Source organism: Ornithodoros turicata, chromosome 3 (genome assembly GCF_037126465.1).
Source record: "Ornithodoros turicata isolate Travis chromosome 3, ASM3712646v1, whole genome shotgun sequence".
Classification (NCBI taxonomy): Eukaryota; Metazoa; Arthropoda; class Arachnida; order Ixodida; family Argasidae; genus Ornithodoros; species Ornithodoros turicata.
Window position 1 is genome coordinate 66,200,834 of NC_088203.1, and position 16,145 is coordinate 66,216,978.

The window sequence follows — 16,145 nt, forward strand, 5'->3', positions numbered from 1 at the left end:
ACGTTGCACCAGGATTCCTTAGCAGGCATGTAACAGTTTTGTCAAGGAAACCTAACTATAACATGTCCCCTCTTTTTCCAGCAACTGTAACACTAAAGTACCGTAACTTCACCGCTTCTCTGCTGGAATGCCTCCTCCATTTTTATTCATTTTCACCGTGTTACTCCCTGCCCCCCAATGCCATCACTGCACACTTCGGAGTGCAGTCTTGTTTGACTATTTCATACATGTCCCTGTGATTTTGCTACAAAGGCAGGTATGGCCCTAGCAGGTCAGCACAGCCACAACACCAAATTCAAGCTTCAAGAAGTTAAGTACACTCAGGGGAATAGAGAAGCCTGGAGAGAGTATGGTGTTGATTAGTTGTACGTCAGGAACTGGCTCAAAATTACATCCACGGCTTATCTGAGGCTTATAGGGTGAAACGCCTCGGCCAGGGGGCGTGCAAGTTCACTGCGTACAGCGCCACTCGCGGTGGCGGAGTAATTACCGTCTCGCGCCAGCGAGGCCATAGGTGCAGCTGTTTCCGGCGAAAGCAAGTGAACGGCTACTTCTGCGTTGTGCCGCCGTGCTTTCCTAGCTATGGCAATGTTGCGTCTATTTTGTGGATTCGGCAAGGTGCAGAACGTGGAAGCATACTTCACAGGAGCGTTATTTTTGAAGATGGTGCACGATGTTTGGTAGAATATCTAGAGCTGTGTGATGGACAGGTATCACTAAGGAATCAACATTACTACTACACTCAAATCCAAGTCCAGTTATATGTTCTCAACCTGTCCAGGGGTGTTTTGTTTGTGTACTGTCCGAAGGAGACACAGACTGTGGTTAGGGTTGCCACTTTTCGTAGTGAAAAATACCGGCTGAGGGAGAGAAGGTGGAATAGAGGGAAAGGAGGAAAGGCTCGTGGAAAAGGGAAAGTGGATGAGGGGTGGACGAGCACACGCATAGAGAGAGAGAGAGAGAGAGAGCGTGCTCGCCCAAGATAATACGAGGAAACATATGTTCCTGTGTGGTGCTATATCATTGATGCTAGAAATAACAATGATGATAGTAATAACAATGAATAATAATAAGAATGAATAACTAAGAAAACGACTGGTGACTGCGGAGCTGGGCCTGTGTTCCAGATTTATTCAAGCTGTAGTGGAATGTTGAAGAGAAAATCCTGTAAAAGCCCTTATGACAGGTCTTGAGCCACAAATACCGGCAAAAGGCTGCCGGTATCACCTTCCTATCGGCAACCGGCAAAGGGCCCAAATAACCGGCCGTGCCGGTATAACACCGGCCTGGTGGCAACCCTAACTGTGGTAGTCACTCGGGATGACTCGTTTCTTTCAGAATTAATCCCAAAGCCTAGAGTATTTTTACTTTACATATCTCCTCAATGAGCTCAGTGAGACCGAATAAACTTGTGGCTTATATTATCTGAATATCACTGCACTGGGATACATTTATTGGACTGGAGTGCACGAGTTGATGATAGGACGCTCAGGACCTGTCCTCGCTACAAAAGCTACGCCGCTCCGGGTTTTTCACTGTCAGAACGAAAGACAGGAAGTCGCCCGTGTGGATGAAGTTTGGTGACAGCTTTTTTTGTTGGCCTTTTTCTTTTCTTTTTGTGGTCGTAACACCCTCTACTACAAAAAAATTATTTTCTCCTGTATTCGAAAAAACATCCTCGAGATTTTTTAGTATGTTGTAGAGGAAGGCTCGTTCTGTAAAACTGCGTTGGTTTCAGGCGTATCTTCCGACCTCTGCATTGCGTGTTTTACGCTCGACTGTAGCGAATTTTGGAAAAATCGCATACTTCCTCTTTTTTTCCTGCAATGACTATGAAAGTTACGTGTCTGGCGATTTTTCCTGTTGAAGTATTCCTTGGGGCCTTGGCAGGAAAAAAATATTCATTAAAATTTAATGGTTTGATTGTCCACAAAAAAAATCGCGAAGCAGGAGGAAAATTGCGAAACTTCCGGCCTTTGTATACCTGCACCGATTACAGCACGACAACCGGGATTTGGATGCTGTGTAGAGCATAGTTTCCATTATCCGCAAAAGAAAACCACACAGTTCTAGGTGCTTTCTATGAGCCGCACCTGCCGTCCACGCCAGGCACGGTTTTCGCCAGCGCTGCGAACTTTACTCGTGTCTAGCACCCGCCACATTGAGATTTGGGAAGAAATGTTTCGTGGTGTGTCGTTTTGCACTATTAGCGACTGCTAAAAAAATTTTCGTAAAAATTCGGGATCGTTTTGTATGGGCCGAGCAGGTCAGCTGGATCATTTCGTCGTGTGGAATCGCGCAGCAGCACACTCCGGCATACACGGGACGGTAGTTTCGCCTTCCGTCAACAGGGGAGAAACTGGCGCTGGCGTCGTTCCGCTAAACTCCAGGCGCGCGCCCCTTAATTTTACGACAGCAGCACGAGGAGCTGCCCTGTGGTGCGGCACACCACTCATCTGTGGTGTGGCTAATGTACCATGAAATTATGGTAGATCTGACCATGACCAACCAGACCACTTTCCTAAATCCCTATGGAGCGGCTGTCCGAGGAGCCTCCTCGCCCTTTCCTTCTCTCACCGGTGAAACACCTGCTTGGCGCGCTGCCCACATTCCCTGAACCAGCAGGCTGCAGCATTGGGATGTGTGACTGTGATATCTGTTTTCAGGACATTATCTCTCATGAAAGTTGAAGGCCATGTGTTGTTTTGCTTCTTGAGTGATCACATGTGTTGGGGGGCGTATCGCGTTTGTCTCTATTAAAGGAAGCACTCTCGTGCGCCCGGTTGCCCGGTTGCTTTTTTGGCAGCAGTGCTAGCCGCGTACAATGTAACTATCTTCTCATGCAAGTGCATCCAAATAAAGCTTGGCTCTGTGCAACTAGACGTCATCCTCTCATGAAACACAACAGTTACGACAGGGTGTTCGTATTGGCTCGTGTACATCTTTTCCGCATTTATATTGATTTGTAATGTACAATATCGTCTCCTGTACTCGCTTTGTAGGGACATACCTTACAGGGACGCTCTTTATCTTGTTTTCTTGTGCGATGGTGCAGCCCATAAGCATGTGCAGTGCGTGACGCATCTCATACCAGTAGAAGATACTTGATTTGGTACCACACCGTTACAAGTTCCCTCATACGGCTATCGGTGTAAAAACCAAATCAGCTTATTGGCGATGCAGCAGCGGAACCTATCACGCTCTGTCACGTAAGTGGAAGCACGCGAGGACTGAAACTGGAACAGAACCAAAAACCGCTTGAAACCAAGATTTCTTCCAAAACTGTAACTAGAATGTAACCGCAATTAACCGAAACCATAACCTGAACCGAGAAATGTGATTTCGGTTACCGGTTCATACGCATCGGTTCAAGCATGAACACGATCAACTTTGGATGCGATATTTGAAGCATGTATCGCTTTACAACTCTGACTAGTGGTGTTGTATACGTGCTTCTGTTGAAGTAGATCTCTTCATCATATGATGGTTGCACTTCTCCTCAAAGTGAAGGGGAAACAGTTCAACACGTTTTCGCTAATATAGACGACTTCCTGTTTACAAACAAGTGGCCTCACACGAAGACCGATTCGAGGTCATATTTTGCTTTGGTTGGCAAGAAGCAGGAAAAACGTGTCGGCTGATAAAGCTGATAGTGCACACCAGCATGCCTTGCACGGTGGCATTACAAAATCAACTACGTAGTGCTGCAGGTCGTCTATATGCTTGCAGTGCAGTCCAGCTAATGGGAGGGGGGGTATGATGATGAAACAAAAAAGAAAGCCAGGCAAAGAGCCAGCTAAGCTTTTAGAATAACATTTCCTGCAACGGATAAATATGTTCATTTTTACCCGTTTGCACTTTGCAGCTCATTTTGCGACAGTCACGCAGCCTGCATATCCCAGAGAAAACTGGAAAAAAATACCAGTTCAACTGTTTTGTTACCGGGAACCACAATATTAAAAAGGCGAATCCTGTTACCGTAACTGCTTTCAGGGTTGTGACACTGAACCGTAACTGAACTGACATTCGTTTCGGTTTCAGTCCCTGAGTGATGGACACAGCGGTTCCTGCTGCTCCCGTGGCAATACGCTCCTATTTAAATTTTAATATAAAATTAAACTTGATGCCGTGTGGGTCTGTATGTACACTCTCCTCTCCCCAAAGTGACTTGTTGTTTCAAATGTTTTCTACTTGCTCAAAAAGAAAGGAATGTTAACAATACTTTAAGGGGTAACATAAAACTGACAACAGTTGGACTGTAAGCTTTTAGAGAAATATCTCAGATGAATGACGGCACACCTTTTTGCTTATCATGCAAGGAGGCATCGGAAAGGAACTCGTGTAACGAAATCTGTGATCCCTTCACAAATCTTTCCTCGCAAAAAGGCACTACGCAATAAACCATGCCTAGGTGAACTGACTATCTTCGTGACGGCTTGGTGCGTAAAGGTTACGATGTGTCTAGTGAAAAAAGGGACAAACAGCGGATGTGGACGTGAAGAAGTTCGCAGAAAAAATAACACGCAAGCACTACAACCCCACCGAAGTAGGGAATATCGGTAGAACCACCGATGCTCCTGCGACAAACACGTGAAACAAAAAAGCTGGCGCTGGAGCGGAGGTCAAGTGGTCTGGTCGTTCTCTTATTAAGCAGGTCGTGCATTTAACACTTTAGCAGGGCCAACACAAAAGCGTGGCAAACTATGAAATATGGAAGTCACATAGGGCAGTGCACTGCAGGGAACAGGTTACCCTCGAAGTAGGTACCATTAGTAAGCTTACCTTGCCAATGTCATCTTCAGAAGGGAGATCATCGAAGTATTGTACACCCCCCTCAGAATCTTCAGAACTATGAACTGTCTCGCCATCAAGGAAAGCATTCATATCGGCAAGACAAAAAAATTTGTCCTCTGGTGTTTTTCTCAAGGAACCCAACGGAGATGGTTCTTTTTGCGTTATGGGCTGAGCTTCTGAGAAAACCTCTGCCAGAGGCTCCAGGGTAGGTGTAGACGACCTCGACAGCTCTGCCTGGCATTGATGGATTGGAAGATGGACCTCTAAGGAAGGAGAGGACTGCAGTGTTGCCAGGCGGGAGACCACAGTGAGCGATTCTTTGAGTACAGCCCCATTGCGCAGTTCCAGCTGTTGCCACACCTGCTCGTCATCAAAGGACTCGATAACAAGAGAACTTAGTTCCTTGCGAGACTCCCGGGCTTGGACATCGTACAGTTCCTTTGTGAGGTGAAGATATTGCGATCCATCGTGAATGCTGCATGGAAGACAAGATGATGTTGTCACTCATAAGAAAACCTTAAAACTTAAATAAGAAGAGCCACAGAGCGGTTCAGGGTTTGAACCACAGAAGTCCAGAATATTCTAATACCAGGTTTCATTTAGGAGGGGTCAGGCATCTTTACTGACATCAGTACACCAACTTGAGTTTTTCATGTTTGGTGGCAGATATGTCAATGTTTGTTGCTCATTCAAATCTGCTCATTGCTATGGCCTCTGGCGTGCGTACTAGTTTTGTTAATGCTCAACTTTGGAGACGAACTACAAAATTGGAGTGATATATATACATGTATATACACATAGCAACTGGAAGCAAAGCGCCAAATCGCTCAAAGCTTCTATCATAATGCATTTTGGAAAGTTGCACTCGTGTTCAACGCGCACATGGTATAAGTTCGATAACGAAGACATTGTTTGTTTGTCTCGAAACGAACAGAAGGTTGCAACGAAGCATCTGAGCAAACGTTTTCAACATTACCCAAGGAATTTCTCTGGATTTTTCGTGAAGGAACTAAATTTCACTAAAGCGTCACTGAAACACGCTGCTTCAGTGGGCGCAGCCATTTTCAACCACGACGACGGCGATGATGATGATGATAGTGGGGGCTATTCCAATGGCTATTCCTTTTGTATCGGACGGACGTTTCTTGCATCAAACGTTGTCCAAGCGTTGTCTCTCGTGTCAGGTGTTACCGGCCCTCTTCTCTCACTGTCGTGGTCGCATGTTGCACTTCTGACACCATGTGCTATCGTGGATAAAAACCAGTAGTAGCAGGGGAATGAACGTGTAGCACGTGTATAATTCTACAGGGTGTTTCAGTTAAAGGGACGGTCTCGTACACCCTGGCCTATCCACAAAGCGTACCATTCGATTCCTCATATCTGAAAACGTAATACTGTGAATTCGCTCGTGCAGAATCGCCACGGTTATTAAATAAACGAATTAAGTTGATAAGAACAGCGCCAGCACATTGCGATTTCTGTTGGCAACAGCGATATCCGCTACGATGGCAGACCGCTTATTGGATGAACAAATCAGGTCCCCCCACTGATCTCTATGGGCGCGTTAGGTTCGTGCTCCGGGAACCAGGTCCCCCAAGGTCGCCATTTTCCCATGTATTTGTTCCTATCCCGATGCGTGCAATGCCGGAGGCCGCCCTTAGATACCCCATTGTTACCAGACGTTGGCTTGCGTTTGATTGTAGCGCGCTAAAGATCCAGTTGAAGCACAATCCAAGCCAGGCCAAGTCACCGAAGGAGAAATGGACGACTGCGCCAGCGGCGCCTGGTGTACGACAGGTACGCTATGTGATGCACGCAGCCGTGCACTAGATCCTTCCGATCGCTCAACACGTTTAAAAACGGGACCAAAAAGTGAAACAGGACACAGAAAGTTGTTATACGCGTTTTATTTGGACATATAAAGACTAGATTCATTCGCAGAAACAACAAAACCATTTGCCGCTAAACTTAGCGCGCTGAAGTGATCCGGAACGGCAACAGTGGGGTATCTAGTGGCGGCCTTCTTCGTTGCACGCTTTTCCGAGGTGAGTTTGGGGGACCTGCCGGGAACATTCCCTCTTTCAGGGGATCACTTAACACCTCCAAAGTGACTTCCGGTGCACGTTCCCGGGTGCACCGGGTGCACCCTGCGCGCCCCTACTTCGGAGCCGGAGAACGCTGGGGACGAGCGGGGCCAGTTCCGGAACGTGACGCATGTTCCGGTGTACTGCCGTACTGCCTTTCAAAATGGCGCAACCGTTGCAACCGCCCACGCTGTTTGTGTTTTCCGAGTCATCCGATATCGGCGGTAAATAGTGATACGATTACAGAGAAGTGATATGGTTTTACTAAATTGCCCGAATGGTTTATTTCGTAGGAACATCAGGGTACGCACTAGCGTCTGTTGAGCGCGAAGGTACGTGAAGTGCGAATTGTGGGGGTTCGAGTTTCTGTTGAAGTCTAATTCGTTTTGTTGACAGATGGATCAGTGGTACTGCTCCACAACAGCAGCAGGAGTACGGGTATGTAGAAAATGCAATCGGATGTTTTCTACCTAGTCTTGCGATAACGAAATTACATTACACTGCAGGGGCGGCCACACCAGCAGGAACTAGCTTGCGTGAGTAGGAATTAGGAGTCTTTCTTGTAGAGTAACCAAAGTAACACTTCATTTCTTTCGCGTGGCAGTTCGTCCCATCAGCGAAAGACTGACAGATGTAGGTGAGTGAAATTTCTTGTTGGTACATAGAGGACTCGACCAGCCGTTCCAAGTAAAAAGAAAAAATAGTATTCTTCCATACGTCATTGAACTCTGTTCCTCGACTCTTAGGTCTGCAAAACAGCTTCAGAGCCTCACAATGCGCTGGGCAAACGCTGCCTACAAGTGCATGTATGTGCTTTGCATTGATCGTTATTTTGCTACGCAGCTACACTGCAGCATTTTTGTTTTAGGTTTCTCATCAACGACGGCGTGGAGCCTCTTGGCACAGCCAGAAGCCCAAGGTACGCAGTGCACATTGAATTGATTTAAACAGTATAGAATAAATACCATTGCACCATTATGATTTTCATGCATAACAGTCTACATTTATTTCTGTTGCAGTTAGCGCACGTATGGTATACGTGCCTTATTGAAGTAAGCTGAGTCGTGGTCTGACGCATTTAAAGTCAGCTTTACCTCACCTTTATGTCATCTTTACTTCACAGCACACGGTGAAGAAGGAGCTAACACTAACCATGGTGAGTGGATTCATTGCTAAATGGAAGAAGCTTTGGGTAATGAGTTTAATTGGTCACATAGAGCATCTATCTGGTGAAGAAGGCCCAGGGTGGACACCGCGAAGCACTCTCCTCCTAATCTCACTTTACGGAAAATTTAAAGATGATTTTGATGACAGACGTCAGAAGAAGAAGCATGTTTGGAGAAAGTTGGCTGATGCATTCAAGCAGCACGGCACTACAAAGTCAGCAGAAGAGCTGGAAGAAAAATTCAAAGGTCTAAAACGAACCTACACAAAACATAAATCAAACCGGAGAGCAACAGGGAGAGGGCGAAAGGAGTGGATTTTTTTTCAAGCCATGGACGATATTCTGCGAAATACTGCAGCATACACAGCCCCCGTGGTAGTGTCAGGGGGAACGGAGGCAGTACAACGAGAAGTTGGAACAGAGGAAGAGCCAGCCCAAAGCAGTGATGTGGAACACCAGCAGTTCATGCCGGAGCCCAGCACATCACAACAAGAGACAGCAGCAGGTGCCTCACAAGTACGGAGACCGCGGCGTAATGCAACACTCCTGAATGACATTTTGAAAAAAATTGATGAATGGAAGGCAGAGGATAGGGAAAGATACAGGCAACTGCTAAAGTTACAACGCCAGAAGCTTCGCCTTCTCAAAGAACTAGTTCAACATGTTCGTGCTGGTGCCACACAGTGACGTAACCTTAACGTAGGTGTAGTCAACTAGTAAGTTGCAGCAGACTCTCGTTAATACAAACTGATAATTGAAACACTTGGTTAATTGAAGTTAATCTAAATTTTTTTTTTAAATATGGAAGTCGTTCAAAAAAGCCAAACAGTGGCAGGATTTGAACCACGCATGTCTTGACTGCCAATCAAGAGGTGCATGGTTCAAATCCTGCCGCTGTCTGGCTTTTTCGATGACTTCCATATTTGAACTGTTCATGTTCTAAGGTGTTGAGGCTAGTGTTGTGTTTGTCTGTTTGTGTGTTCCAGCCTCAGAACAGTTATTTTCCACTGATTTTTTTATTTGGCCTGCTATACGGGGTGTTGACTTTACCAGGAACCGCATTTTTATTACACAGCTTTGAAACTACTTAGATGCAGATTTCGCGGGTGGGTTATATAGTCTAGTGGACAACTCATGAGGGATATTTTGTAATGTAGTAGTAAGTTTTTTGTGACTAATTTGCATAAGTATTCCAGATACAAGAAGGAACGTTTTAGTTATGGCTGCTGTCCTTGTTACAGCACTAGTATGCCTCTGTGACATAATTTTCTCTTGTAGCATATCACGGACGAGGACACCAGCAACTTGGTGTCAGGGTACAAGTTGCTTAAACAGTGTTTTCCGCGAGGGATGTTAAATACGGGATGCCGTGTGTTGAGATTTCAGTGCACGTTAAGAACCTCCAGGACGGAAAAATTAATGAACAAACCGACCAAAGTGGCGTCGCTCCGGATCATAGTCGTCTTGCAATGCAAAGTCACAAAATATTGAAATCTTCTAGCATATATTTGCACGAGTGTTTGAATTAATGAGAGTCTGCTGCTTAGTTTCCTAGTTGGGACTTTTCGAAAGGGCTTTCCTAAAGTGGTTGTTTTGTGACTGACAAAGCGTGTGAGCAACGCAGCATGTGCGAGGATAGCAGTTTATAAATATAACGACTTTATTAACTAGCACAACATGCATACACTGAAGAGAGTTGAAATGTATTCAGTCTTTACACACAGTTGTGTGTTCTCACATTGTCCGTGCTGACTTTTCTACCGATGCTTGTCATTGTTCATTTTTTTCATGTTCATTGTTCATTTGTCATTTTTTTCGTTGCACTATTTTGTAACATGTTCACAACACTCCTGAGGATGTTCCTGTAGCACGGATAGAAAAGTTATTGGAGTTTTTTTTAAAGTAAACATAAACTGCCCCATGAGAGTTGCACGTGGTTTGTGGAAGTTCCAAGATAACGGTTGTGATATAGCTGTGATACATTCATTTAAGTATACCTGCTTTTTCTTATCTATTTTTTTATAGTGCAATGCACATTCACAGTGTGATGTATTTGAGTAATTGTTGGTAGCTCAAACAAATAAATTAATTTACAGTGCCATGTTTGTCTTGCACTTTGTATTGTGACAGCTAACACCCTATCTTTCTTAACAGATCATGTCCATAATTCGCTGACGTTTTTCCTGGCCACTGCTGTCCTCGTCATTGCTATCTGAGGGGGCCTGGTGCCTGCCCTCTGGCTCATAATCCTGACTATCATTATCACATTCATTAACCAAGATGAAGTTGTGGAGAAAGCAAGCTGACATCACAAACTTCAAAATGAGGTCTTGGCGGCTCATGTCCAGATGTTTTAGTACACGAAATTTACCTTTCAACCTGCCAAAAGCACGTTCAATAACGCTGCGTGCCCTGCTTAACTTTGTGTTGAAGGTCTGCTGCCTACTTGAGAGATGCCCGTTGTCTTTGAAAGGTCTCATCAAATATGTTCGCAGTGGGTAAGCAGAATCTCCAAGCACATGCATCTCTCCTGGTAGCTCTTTGAGCAATTCCTCGAGACCAGAGTTGGTGTACACTCTAGCGTCGTGCATCCTCCCAGGGGACCCAATGTACACGTGCGTGAAAATTAGGTTTGCGTCACAGCATCCTTGGAGGATCACCGAATGAAAGTCTTTCCTATTGTAGTATGCACTCTGCTCAACAACAGGGGCCTTAATGGCAATATGGCACCCATCAACGGCACCAATTGTACCGGGAAATCCCCATTTTTGTTGAAATTCCGAAGAGACCAGGGCAAGGTTTGTTGGCCACGAAATCCGTTGTGTACCTAGCTTGCTCCACACTGTTACCATTTCTTGAACGATGTAGAACACCAGGCCTCTGTTGCAACCAAAGAGGTTTCCTACTTCCCTATATGACTCTTCATTCCCGAGGATCCACAGCGCCATCAAAATCTTTGTCATAAGTGGTATTTTGTATGATGATGAGCTTTTCATTTGTGCAGCTGTTTCTTTGGAAAGCATCTGAAAATATGCTACCTTCCTAAACATCTAGTGTAAATACAAGACTTGGGACATTTTATTCCATTCAACACCACTGCTGTTTCTGGTGTAACTGCTGGCTGTTACGTACCTCAACTGTGGCTCTTGTCATACGAAAATGCTGACTGAACTGGTCGTCTGTAAAACGTGGAACTGTCATGGATACGAACGTTTCAACTCCGTTTGTTACTGGCACCTCGTACTCCGTATCCGCCCCGCCTAGAATGTTTACAGTAACATAGGTGAGATAAATCCAAGACAGGCACGAATGCCAAAACCCCACCCGCTCGTTCACCTTTGGTGATAATATCCTGGGCATGCTGCACCATGACAGTGAGCATGTCAATTTTTTGACGAGAGTGGCTCAAGTAATCATCGAGCTCCTGGGGGAGAGGCACGCATTCGGGCCGCCATGTTGGTGGGCCCTAAAACGCTGTGTGTGCCCATAGGAAACAATGGGAGGCAACAGAGATTGTGAGTATTTATTGCGCTACAGGCGTTGATCATTGTTTGTCGTCACGCAATTTTGTAAGGTGCCTGTATACTGATGTATCCTAACAGTGTTTCACAGGTGCCCTGCCTTTCGATTCTTAATAACGTTATGTTTTGCATTCCGAAACTAGACCGTCACTGCAGTGCAGCGCTGGGAATTGTACTACAGCACGTTTCCCAGCCAATATTTCAATAAGAAACGATGTGAGGTTAACAACAACTATGTATATAATATCCCGTGCTGCGTTCTGGACAAAAATTGTTCCGTAACGAACGGTCCGGGAAAAGATACTCGCATGACAGAAAGATATCGTTCTGTAGAATCACAGCCGTTGTTTTAGCCGGGTATACGTTTAGTATGATTTATATCAAGCATCGCCGCGGAAAGAGTCTTTTAGTGTACGACATGGGTGCCTTGCCTCGCAAATATGCACACACCGAAGCAGCTCAAATAATTACTTCACGCAATTCGATCGCGCTCGTTATGACAGTTAATCAGGTAATGATGTAAGCTTAATCAATTAAATTACTTAGAAAGTGGTGACACCTGCTTGAGGCACAGGACTTATCTCTTTTTGAAGTACAGCCCTTCTATGTTTGTTTGTTCCTTCCTTCATTTGTTCTGTGTATTTGCAGGCGCAGTTGAGCCAAACTGAATGTCCATCTCGAGTATTCACATGCTTTTGCTGAATACAGCTGCAGCGTGAGCAAAGCTGCTTAGGGACGGGGGGCCTGCTATCCAGCGCTGGCTTTGTCATGCTTGTTACGTGGAGCACGTTACAAAAAATGCAGCTCCACATCTGGAACTCCAATCAGTAAAGGGGCGCCGTAGCACCGTTGTAAGACCAGACACGCTTTCTGAAGATCTTCTATGGCACCTTCCGCAGTTTGCACAATTTTCTTCAGCATCGAAGTCTCTCATAGGAACCACTTTGCATTAACTGTGACTCCCATCTTACACTTTGATGTGCAGGGGCCCTCTTGCACTACACACGTATGGTCTGCAAATTGCAACAGAACGATTTGGAGCTTGAAACAGTTGTGCTTTTGTCATTTTGAATCTCGTGTACCCTGTCTGTGAAACGTAAACAAAAAAGTCTAACACGATATGCTTTTGTAAAGAAGATCACTGATGATGAGTAAAGAGAGTGAGTAAAGAGTAAATAGTAGAGTAAAGATTAGTGAGTAAAGAGTAATGAGTAAAGAGAGAGAGTATACATTTTTCAAGTTCAACATTTATTTCTTGCGCTTATGCGTTTCAGGATACAATGAACGTGCAGGGAGGCCGCAAAAGACTACATTTGTTTATTCGTGACCTTCCTACAATGACAGTACATATTTTAGGGATGACAATGGACAGGTACACTCTCTAAATTTGTAGCACTCAATTTTAGGTTGGAATGAGCAATGAATAGCAACTCCCCTCCTGATATTTTCTCATATATGCTGAATTTAATTTTAAATTTAATGTGATCAAAAGTAGATGTAAACAACATCACTACCAGAGAAATGCATCCTCAAAAAATAAATTTCTTCTTATAGCATATATGTGCATGCCTATGAACTGAAACAATTATCACAGTTCCCTGACAAGTAATTTCTGAGAGTGTACTGTAGAGGCTGCTTAGATCTACAACAGTTCATACAAGGCATTACATACTGTGAATGCCTTTAAAAATCCCACGTGACACATATGCCTTTACTTTCTGGAGGTGCTGTGGTAGTCAAAGTTTGTGGGCATTACGCAGGTTCTGCACCCATTTCTTGAGTATGTCGAGGCAGCTGTGAAGTAACCTGTATTGATGATTATTCCCATTTTTATGGTGCATCGACAAAACAAAGGTAATAATACATCAGAACATTGGTTTGGGGCAACCAGTTAAAAATGAATATGTTGTTTAATAAATGCATTGGACAAATGTTAAAACATCAGTTTAAAACATGGTTTACAATCCCTGTATCTTCTAAAAATTGAAAAGATTAAACATATTCTAAAAAGAATTATAATTATTATATTGCTGGGTGAAGGAGCCCAAGGTGTAAGGTGTGTTTCTGATGTGAACATGTAAGAAAATGTGCAAATTTGAGAGAGTCTAACCACAGTGCGTGCACTGAGGTGGTTCCTTCCTGTAAACAAGAAACCAGTGGATGAGGAACGTGATACTTACCTGTACACCCAGTCGTATCACCATCACACTGCACAGATTATTCACTGGGTAGTCCTCATGACGAAACCTGTATTGACGGAAGACCACTTTTGCCTTAAAAACTGCTACAAATAGCACGGCACGCTACAAATTATTATTATGGTAACAAGCTGACGATACAGCTCAGACACAAGACGTTATTCAAGTCGCGCCATACCACCGTTACGTAGGATTCTTTGTCACAAATCAAACCAAGGCACAAAACAATACCAATACATGAAAAAGGGTGACAATCTTGGTCTCATTATGACGTAATACCGAACTTGTGCGCGAAGGTAATTCAAAGAAATGAATGTGCACTCGCTTCCGTAGAGAACACCATGTACTATGCTAGCAATGCATGCAGAAAAGCGCTCGAGTGTTCGCACATATATTGATGACAACACTACCAGTGTAGTCTAACACGTTCTCCCAAGCATATTATGCACTCAAACTGCATTTGCCGCCTGGTAAAATGCAAGTGTGTTCGATTGAACCTATGAAGAGCGATCAAACAACCTGCATCCAGTGCTCGTTTTGGGCAAAAAAACACTTCATAATTGTCAACTAAACATACAGAATGGACGTCTATTTATTCCTTGATAAAGAATGACTCACCTGTATAAATTTAGGCCCTGTATCCTTGCCAGTACAATTGGTACGACCGTGATTGCAAGAAGTTGCCATGATCGCTGCGGCGACTGTTGTGGGTACAGTAAGATGGCGGCCGGTTTCCTCACGCTCGCGCTCCCATCTGCGATCCAGCCTTTTACAATCGAGATCAGTGGGTCCCCCAAACCTAGGCCAACATATATAATACAGGCCTCAAAGCTTCGCGGTTTCCCCAGTTGGCCGCGTGTGCAGGCATCGGCGCTCGTTCCGTGGCCCAGATTGATGTCGATGTTGTTGGTATCGTGCCGCTTTGAGTCGCTACATGCTGTTCTAGTTCCGGATTTCCCGGTAGCCTTCAGGTTGCCCGCAACTTACCACAGCGTGCAGAAAGACTCGTTAACATTTTATAACAATAAACAAACACACACAAATGGTGGAGACGTCAAGTTATATTTCATGAAAGGGTGCAATTTCCGGAACTGACGGGAGTTTTGTGACGACAGTCGTTATCAGTGCCTGCGAAGTCAGGTTGATAGCGCGGTAGTCACAAAATCTGTGACTAGCGATGGTTCACTGCTGCGTTAAACGATGTGGCTCAAGAAGCGACAGAAGGGACGGCACCGATAAATGTTCATTTCATCAATTTCCTGTCGACCAAACGTTATACGACGTATGGAGACGAGCCATACCAGAGCATGGTGTGTGTCTTTGGTTCCTCTTTAAAAAATGAGCAATGCTTTTCATAATGTGAAACCTATCGCGCTTCACAGTGCAGCACTGCTCTAGTCACTGATATCTTTACTATAGGCTGTATCGCGCATAGGGTGCTCCACAGCGTGGGCACCCAACGCATACTGTCGTCTGCATTTAGTCCTGTCGTCTGCAAGCGAGGTTGCCCGTATTTTTAAAGATTTTCTTTAAATTAAAGAGCATGTCATGCCAGTTTGTTGTAGCTTTGAGTACACTTCACGCGGACAGAGAAAGAGGGATAATTTTTCACAGGTAAGTTCTTTATTTTGAGGAATTTTTTTTTATTCGTATCGCGTGCATCTGACAACGCGGACTTTTTTGCATTGCTACTTCGCTGGTGCCATTGCGTACTAAGAAAGTATATGTGGCTGCTCCTACAAATCTCAAGACCATTTATTTTCTATAAACAATGCGCTTGTGCTTGCAGGTTCTCTCACAGTCGCTCAGCTGTGCCGAAGAACCGTATGCAGAACCTACGCCAATATGCCAATTTGTTCCACTGTTCTTTTAATCTGTGAGGTACGGTGGAAGCAAATAAACTGCTGTGTTAACCTCGTATGTGCAGTCGGTCCTTCAGCGTGTGTGATAAGTCATGCATGTGCATTCTCTTCGTGCACAGCGCTTCGAATTTCTGCAATGAAATACACTGACAGCTGAACAACTGCAAAGCACTCGTGACAATAACGTTAGTTTAAGATGAGGAATGGGGAGTTTCATTGCCAGGGGCTATACTCCACCCCATTGCTGGTGGTCATGTGGTGAATAAAATAATGAGCCCCTTCAGAATAAGGATCGAGGTCTTATTGCAGAACACACACAGAGACACTCGTAGAACATAATACGATAATGGAAAAAGTCAAACGAGAACTGTACAATACCAAACCACATAATAACGAACGAGAACCGCAGAACACCACACGAAAACCGAACAATGAAAACAAACAAACGCTCTACAATTCTCGCATGTACGCCGCTTGTTTATATTGTCTGCATCATTTTCATGCCTCTCCAGGAGCAGGAG

The 16,145-nt window shown here is 44.6% G+C and overlaps 3 protein-coding genes and 2 long non-coding RNA genes across 5 annotated transcripts in view; 1 reads left to right on the top strand and 4 right to left on the bottom strand.

Moving 5' to 3' along the window:
• The window catches only part of LOC135388557 (U3 small nucleolar ribonucleoprotein protein MPP10-like), a 58,750-nt gene extending 52,863 nt beyond the window's left edge, over nt 1–5,887 (bottom strand). Inside the window, exons 1-2 of the mRNA XM_064618174.1 lie at nt 5,771–5,887; nt 4,783–5,269 (exon numbers count right to left, since the gene is read on the bottom strand). Of these exons, the coding sequence (XP_064474244.1) occupies nt 4,783–5,269; nt 5,771–5,856 (573 nt within the window). The 5' untranslated portion in view covers nt 5,857–5,887. The remainder of the gene's footprint in view (nt 1–4,782; nt 5,270–5,770) is intronic.
• Nucleotides 1–16,145, bottom strand: part of LOC135388565 (uncharacterized) — a 285,782-nt gene that overhangs the window by 188,876 nt on the left and 80,761 nt on the right. The gene's annotated exons all lie outside the window — the stretch shown is intronic.
• On the top strand, nt 6,815–10,142 carry LOC135388559 (uncharacterized). Its single transcript, XM_064618176.1, has 10 exons — nt 6,815–7,102; nt 7,172–7,210; nt 7,275–7,316; nt 7,385–7,414; nt 7,483–7,515; nt 7,625–7,684; nt 7,747–7,797; nt 7,898–7,930; nt 8,002–8,034; nt 8,096–10,142. The coding sequence occupies exons 1-8, from the start codon at nt 7,009–7,011 to the stop codon at nt 7,927–7,929; spliced, it is 381 nt and encodes a 126-aa protein (XP_064474246.1). The 5' UTR covers nt 6,815–7,008; the 3' UTR covers nt 7,930; nt 8,002–8,034; nt 8,096–10,142.
• LOC135388558 (putative nuclease HARBI1) lies at nt 9,682–11,485 on the bottom strand. Its single transcript, XM_064618175.1, has 3 exons — nt 11,380–11,485; nt 11,176–11,303; nt 9,682–11,066 (listed from the first exon to the last, which is right to left on the bottom strand). The coding sequence occupies exons 1-3, from the start codon at nt 11,423–11,425 to the stop codon at nt 10,191–10,193; spliced, it is 1,050 nt and encodes a 349-aa protein (XP_064474245.1). The 5' UTR covers nt 11,426–11,485; the 3' UTR covers nt 9,682–10,190.
• On the bottom strand, nt 12,837–14,603 carry LOC135387237 (uncharacterized). Its single transcript, XR_010420967.1, has 3 exons — nt 14,381–14,603; nt 13,745–13,811; nt 12,837–13,370 (listed from the first exon to the last, which is right to left on the bottom strand). It is a non-coding gene; the product is annotated as an uncharacterized LOC135387237 (long non-coding RNA).